Below are 7,759 nucleotides of genomic sequence, written 5' to 3' on the forward strand. Positions count from 1 at the left end.
AAAAGTAGCCCTGAGTAGTACTCTGTAAGACTTTTTTTTTTTTTTGAGACGGAGTCTCACTCTGTCACCTAGGCTGGAGTGCAGGGGCTCTACCTTAGCTCACTGCAACCTCTGACTCCTGGGTTAAAGGGATTCTCCTGCCTCAGCCTCCCAAGTAGCTGGGATTACAGGTATGCACCACCACACTCAGCTAATTTTGTATTTTTAGTAGAGTTGGAGTTTCACCAGCCGGCCAGGCTAGTCTTGAACTCCTGACCTCAAGTGATCTGCTAGCCTCAGCCTCCCAAAGTGCTGGGATTACAGACAGGTGTGAGCCACGGTGCCATGCTGAGACTTTCACAGAGGAGTAACTTAACTGATTCCATTCATATGCCTAGATAATAAAGTACTGTATGTGACAGGTGTCACAATGAGACCGGATATTAGGACCAGATGTCAGCTTAGTTCTGTGTTCCTTTACCAATGCAACCAAACCCTACTTCATGTTTGCTGTGAATGAAACTGAACATGTATCCTACAATACAAAACAAAAATAATCCCTCCAAATCGTCCATAGATTAAAAATCTAAACATACAAACAACTCGAAAACTTAAAAAAAGAGATCTTGGGCTGGGCGTGGTGACTCATGCCTGTAATCCCAGCGCTTTGGAAGGCTGAGGCGGGCGGATCACGAGGTCAGAAGATCAAGACCATCCCGGCTAACACAGTGAAACCCTGTCTCTACTAAAAATACAAAAAATTAGCCGGACGTGAGGGCGTGGTGGCGGGTGCCTGGAGTCCCAGCTACTCAGGAGGCTGAGGCAGCAGAATGGCGTGAACCCGGGAGGCGGAGCTTGCAGTGAGCAGAAATCTTGCCAGTGCACTCCAGCCTGGCGAAAGTGCGAGACTCTGTCTCAAAAAAATAAATAAAATAAAATAAATAAAATAAAGATCTTGGCTTAACGTACTGCTTCAAATAATTATATTTATCATTATCTGCTTAGTAAACTTGCATATTCATCCCCTAGGAAACAAATAGCTGCAAAATATAAATTAAAATCTTAACCGTTTGGAACTTAAAAGACGAGACTTCTATCAAATATGAGTAATCCAGATTTAATACACTAAATAAACTAAGTCAAATATTAGAAAAACATTAATTAGGACACACAGAAGCTTTGCCCTTCTCATTTTATCCAATATTTACTATGTATCCTAAGTTGTCCATTAATCTAAAAATAGTTTAAACAACTGCCAACTCAAATCCCTTTTTTAGCCCAATTCTCATACCATTACCAACTGTCCAACAAAACAAACAAAAAGACTCAAATTCACAAGTAGGTCCTACCTAAAGAGAAAGATTCAGAGACATGGTAGAAAAGCTTAAAATCACTGTCACCAAATCGAAGGTTTATTTTTTTAAAAAAGCTTAAAATCATGAATTCATATAGGCAATTGTCCAATTAATAGGTAAAAACACCCAAATACAGATTTTGCCCTTCTGAAGGTCTATCTGGGATGTAAACGCCTACATTCCCTGAAATAATGTCGAAGGAATGCAATATCACCTAACACAGTACCTTTCTGTTGTATCTCTAAGAAAAACCCAATTTTCATTCTTTAAGCACAGAGCAATTTCTCTTAGGAGCAATTGTCCCCAAACAGAATATCTGATATGCTCCAGTTTCCTAAGAAATATCAATAATAAAGATCAAATCAATTTGCCTAACCAAAACTGTTACACCAAACAAGCATCACTAAAAATAGGAGGAAGAAAACTAGGAAAGGTTGTTACAGAAAGATTTTGGAAAAAATAAGTCCAAAAACATACATTGTCCAGCACACATAGTTGGCTCTTTCTCTGCCTCTTCAAACCCCTACACATATGCGCCTTGACTAAAATGGGCAACACTGTTACTTCTAAACAGCTTTAAGAACTAATGGTTACCTAATGAAATAAACCAGGTTTCAGGTTTCAACACTGTGGATGTTTCAACTTTCTCTTTCCTTATTAATAAGTATATAATAGGACAAATACTCTTCATATTTTCTAAATCTTCCCAAAATTATTTTTCACTAAAAACATGTATTTATGAGCCTAAATGCTCCTTTGTTAAGAACTGCTGGCAATTAATTTGTGCTTCTTAGAGTCATGTAGTTTTTCCAAGCTGAGGATCATTTGGCTTGTAATTTAGGCATTCCAAATTCTAGGATAGGTTATATATTGTTTAAAAGGTGAAATATGGCTGGACTCACACCTGTAATCCCAACAGTTTGGGAGGCTGAGGCAGAAGGATCACTTAAGTCCGGGAGCTCAAGACCAGCCTGGGAAACATAGTGAGACTGTCTCTACCTAAATAGTAAATAAATAAAAATTTTAAAAAGTAAACTATTATTTCTAAGAGTAGAGAAACAAAATTTTAGGGCCTTAAGGGTTCATATGAATTGATGAGGCCAAACACATACCTCTTCCTCCTCGTATCCAACAAAACTTTAAGAATCAACCACAACTGGAAACAGATTGAGAGAGAACCATCCACTCTTATGCCCCAAATATTATGATGCACCTGTCTTCCCAATAGTTTAAATTATTGGAGAAATTTGTAATGTACTGCATATATACAGCCTAAATGCAAACTTAATCCATTCATTTACTGAATACCTTTAAGCATCAAAATATTATTTCTTAGGTCTTTAAGACATAAAGATGAATAACACCATCTCTTCAACTCAAGAAGCTCAAAACCCAATGGAAGAACTCTAAATAACAGCATATTATTATTATGTAAGAGTAGTGCATTTACATATTACATATTATTATGTAAGAGTAGTGCATTTACATATTACATGTTATTATGTAAGAGTAGTGCATTTACATATTACATATTATTATGTAAGAGTAGTGCATTTACATATTACATATTATTATGTAAGAGTAGTGCACAAGGTTAAATGGACCTAAGAATGAGATCAAAAGCTGAATCAGGCATTAAAAAACAAAAAACAAAAAAACACCACGGGCAGGGCACAGTGGCTCACACCTGTAATCCCAGCACTTTGGGAGGCCAAGACGGGCAGATCACTTGAGGTCAGGAGTTCAAGACCAGCCTGGTCAACATGGTGAAACCCCATCTCTACTAAAAATACAAAAAAATTAGCCGGGCATTGTGGTGTGTGCTTGTAATCCCAGCTACCCAGGAGGCTGAGGCAGAATTGCTTGAACCTGGGAGGCGGAGGTTGCAGTGAGCTGAGATCGTGCCACTGCACTTCAGCCTGGGCAACAGAGCAAGACTCCATCTCAAAAAAACAAAAAATAAACACAAAAAAACAAAACCATGAAATAAATAATACAGCCATAATTCCACACAGAAATCCTACGTTTGTCAGGGGGATCAACCTATATGCGAATAGTTTTATCACCATTAAACTGGCAAAAACAATAAGCAAGGGGCTTCAGAAGAGTATCCTTGAACACTATAAGGTAATCCCAACAGCTCTCTACATGCAAAATTGAACTTTCTTACTACAGTTAAAAAACAAACAAACAAACAAACAAAATCACAGCAATAAACCTTGTAGTGATTTTGCTTGTCTGCAATAATTTCCCTCTGTTAGGGGGCACGAATCACAAATCTTAGCACCAAGAGAGAAATGACTATCCGTATATTTCAGTAAAAAAGTTAAGAATCAGGTTTATTCTACAAACTTGAACTTCAGTGCTACTAAAAGGCTAAATCTACACCTGCATCTTGTAGGACTCTTTATCCACCCCATCCCTTGGCATTTTTCCAAAGCAAATCCATGATTCAGAGTGGTTTTAATTTTTTTCTTATTATTCTTTAGTTTCATTGAGTTTATTTTTCTCATCTATGATTTCAGGTCATTTTGGATACTCTTTTCCTCCAGATTTTCAATATTGTCTTAAACATCAAACAAGGTGCAGCTCATTCATATTTTCCATCAGTCACTCCTTAAGGTGCTATTTAATGGCTATTTTAGTTGAGGCTGAATACAGCATCTAGGATTTGCTTTGAAGTAATGGGGGTGGGAGAAGCAAATGAAATCACAGAGGAAACAAGATTAGCCATAAATTGAAGCTCTATGACAGGTACTTCATATATTATACTATTTTTCTTATATGTTTGAAATGTATTATTAAAAAGTTAAAGAAAAGGCTATATGAAGATGACTTCCTTGTTGATAATCAGATGTCTAAATTGCCGTTCAGACTGAAGGAAAAGATACAGGAGCCACCAAAAAGGTTTGGACAAGTTGAGCGTGCAAAATAAAAATGGCTATCACTGATATTAACACACTAAGAGAAATCTATGAATCCATAGCGATACTTAATCTTCAGGGAGAAAAAAAGGTCTTTTTTGCAGAAAGTATGAGCCAGTAAACAGACACAGACCAATAGAATTGTGGATTTTAAAAACAAAACAAAACAAAACCACCATTGCTACTTCCAATGTAATAGCTAATTTTGTCATGATTTATCAATTGATAACTAGGTATAAGGTGATTAAAGAACATGGTATCAACTCACGGATTATTAACTGCAAAGGGGAACATGACCCTTAACAATGAGAAGATCACCCTAAACCAAGTGATCAAACAGAACCATCCAACAGAACCCAGCAGAAGCGCCTGCTAATGTTAAGTATTCTATACAAAAATACTTAACCCAAATATCAAGGTTGAGTATAGACCTAACTGTAAAGTTTTCGGGAAATACAGAAGATGAAGGGGCAAGTTAAATGACATCATCAACCCCAAACCAAAAGCAAGCAAGCAAACAAACAACAAAAAACAAATACACCCAGAAAAGCAGTGTAAGTGTCCTTGACTCCTCAAATAGACAACAGCCCCAGGGGAGAATGGTGGGACTACTTAAAGAGACAAAAGCAAATGATTCAATATGTAAATCTAGATTGATTCTGGTTAAAAAAAAAAAACATATTCTTGGGACAAGTGGGGAAATTTGAAGAAGGACTAGATTTTAGAAATATTATTATTTTCTTGGGTGGGGAAATGGTATGAAGATTATGTAACAACATTTTGCTCTTATTTATATGAGAATACTGAAATATTTGGGCTGCAAAGTGTCAACATACTTTCAAACAAACATGCATGGACCAGACATGGTGGCTCGTGCCTGTCTGTAATCCCAAAACTTGGAGACACTAAGGTGGGCGAATCGCTTGAGCCCCGGAGTTCCGAAACCAGGCTGGGCAACATGGCGAATTCCTGTCTCTACAAAAAAAACTACAAAAATTAGGCCGGGTGCAGTGGCTCACGCCTGTAATTTCAGCACTTTGGAAGGCAGAGGCAGGCGGATCACTTGAGGTCAGAAGTTCAAGACCAGCCTGGGCAACGTGGCGAAACCCGTCTCTACTTAAAATACAAAAATCAGCGGGGCATGGTGGCGAGCGCCTGTGATCCCAGCTACTCGGGAGGCTGAGGCAGGAGAATCGCTCCAAACGGGAGGCGGAGGCTGCAGTAAGGCGAGATCGCGCCACTGCACTCCAATCTGGGCGACAGAGCTTGAGGTTCCGTTTCAAAAAAAAAAAAATTAGCTGGACATGGTGGCGCGCGCCTGTACTCCCAGCTACTCAGGAGGATGAGGCAGGAGGCTGAGGTGGGAGGATCACAGAGCGCAGGGAGGTCGAAGCTACAGTAAGCTGTGAAGGCGTCACAGCACTCTAGCTTTAGTGACAGAGACCCTGTTCTCAATTAATCAGCATGGGGAGATAAAGCAAGTATGGCAAGGCTTTCAACTGTTGATTCCAGGTGAAGAGTTGTCCTACAGGTGTTCACTGCACTTTTCTTTGAACTTTTCTCTATGTTCTAAACTTTGCACAATAAAACCCTTGGGGGAAATTATTTTTCTACAAATTTTCACCACCATCTGTCTGTCCCATTGAAACACCACAGTTCTAAAACATTCAAGAGGTCATGGTAACATTTCTGTGTCTTTGTAATTTTAGATAAATTCTAAGATTAACGATGAATTTCGGAAACTTTCAATGAAACCTCAGTTAATTAATCCTTCACTTTCAGATGACAAATACTAGATCAGAAAAGAGGTAAACAGTTTTGATACGGTAATTTTAAGACTTTGCATGCTCGGGCATGCTAACAGTATGTAAAATGTAAATAGTGCGAAGATTTCTGGACTGAAACCAGTCCTCGAGCAAACACAAAACAATTTAGTCAAACTGCCGACAAAATGAAATCTACAGTCTTACAGACTATGCAATAGAACACTCCTATTTTGCCTCATCTCTGTCAACCTTCAATAACATCTTCCACGTTATAAGCTAGGGAACCTGAAAAATGAAAATCTAAGTGCATGTCGTTGCTATGGCAATGGGAAATTTCAGGAAATTGAGACTGCAGGCTACCTAGCCTCCATTTTAGAAACTGTATTTATCTAAACACACCAGGACTTAGATCGAAAAACAAATTTAATGGCATCTTTCAAAACTATTTTGTTTCCTCTCTCACACTAAAAGGTACTCTCCTACAAAATTCTGAATACAAAGGGCAAAAGAAACAAACCACACTGATCTAACCTAAAAGTCTGAATTTTTAAATATTTAGTTGTCACCCATATTTACTACTAAAACATGCTTTTATTTACAGTGGCCAAAACAGACTTCTCATTTTCAACTTATAATATACCTGCAATGTTTATGTAGCTGGAAAAAGGAAAATGAAATGTGACTAAAAGGGAGAAAAGGAAGAAAGCCACAATATTCCCAAAACCACAGCATAACTTGCTGCTTTCTTCACTCGCTCTCTTAAATCTTAATTCTCCAGATTAGCTTTGTCTCAAATATTTCTCAAACTAGTAACCTATTTCTGGGTACACTACATTTGGCTGGGTGAAAGAAACACTGTCAAGTTTTTCTAAAACGGCGGGTGCGCGTTAAAATAATTCCTATCCACTCTAATACCAAAGCGATATCAAAGGAAAGCATCCCATCTGGAGTAGTCCCATGAATCTAAATAGGACGAAGCAGCCTACCGGCTATTGTCTAAATCAAGTATTTACTCGTATTCGTGCCTAAGACAGGGAAGTAAAAAAAAATTAAATTTTAATCAGATCTTGCTCCCCATTCCCACCACTTTTGTATATACCCTGTCGCCCGGGTTCACTAGACCCAATTCCTTCCTCAGGCGAACATGTCTGGAGCAGTCGGAGGAACAGACGTGGAGAAGAGGTCGCCACGAGGCCCCACCACTCTCCTTCCTCACCTGCTCCGTGGCTCCGTCTCCTGACATGGCCTCAGCTGATTACAACGTGCGCACTGACCGTCGATGGGAAGCTAGAAAAGAAAAATTAAACTAAAAACCACCCCCAAATCAGTAAAGTTACCCCCTGCCCAGCTGAGCCAGACCGCCAACACCAATCGCCACCGCCCACTCAGATATGAATTAAAATGGCTGCGCCCCTGCCGGCCGAGGAGGGGGGGGTGTGTGGCTTCCGCATTAACTTCCGGGGCAGTGGGCGGGGCTAATTTCGCGACTCGTTGGTTATTCCGAGCGAGCAGAAGGCAGCGAGATCCCGGGGCGGGCCCAATTCCTGGGCTGACGTCACTACCCCGGCCTGGAGAGGCTGTTGCTGAGCCGGCTCTAACCGGCTGGAAGGCGGGAATCTGTTTCGTCTGGAGGCTCGCGCGCTTTTTGGAATTCAGTTAAAAAGCTTTAGAGCCTGGCTCCTCACGGTTGAAGCCTGATTGCTAGTCAGCAATGCTAAGCGTTAAATGCCTCCTA

At 39.7% G+C, this 7,759-nt stretch overlaps 1 protein-coding gene across 1 annotated transcript in view; it reads right to left on the reverse strand.

Moving 5' to 3' along the window:
- Positions 1 to 7,459, reverse strand: part of CSTF3 (cleavage stimulation factor subunit 3) — a 78,086-nt gene extending 70,627 nt beyond the window's left edge. The window contains exon 1 of the mRNA XM_003910063.4: positions 7,241 to 7,459. Coding sequence (XP_003910112.1) covers positions 7,241 to 7,267 — 27 coding nt within the window. The 5' untranslated portion in view covers positions 7,268 to 7,459. The remainder of the gene's footprint in view (positions 1 to 7,240) is intronic.
- Positions 7,460 to 7,759: the final 300 nt, after the last annotated feature.

The sequence above is a fragment of the Papio anubis genome, chromosome 12 (genome assembly GCF_008728515.1).
Source record: "Papio anubis isolate 15944 chromosome 12, Panubis1.0, whole genome shotgun sequence".
In the NCBI taxonomy this organism is placed as follows: Eukaryota; Metazoa; Chordata; class Mammalia; order Primates; family Cercopithecidae; genus Papio; species Papio anubis.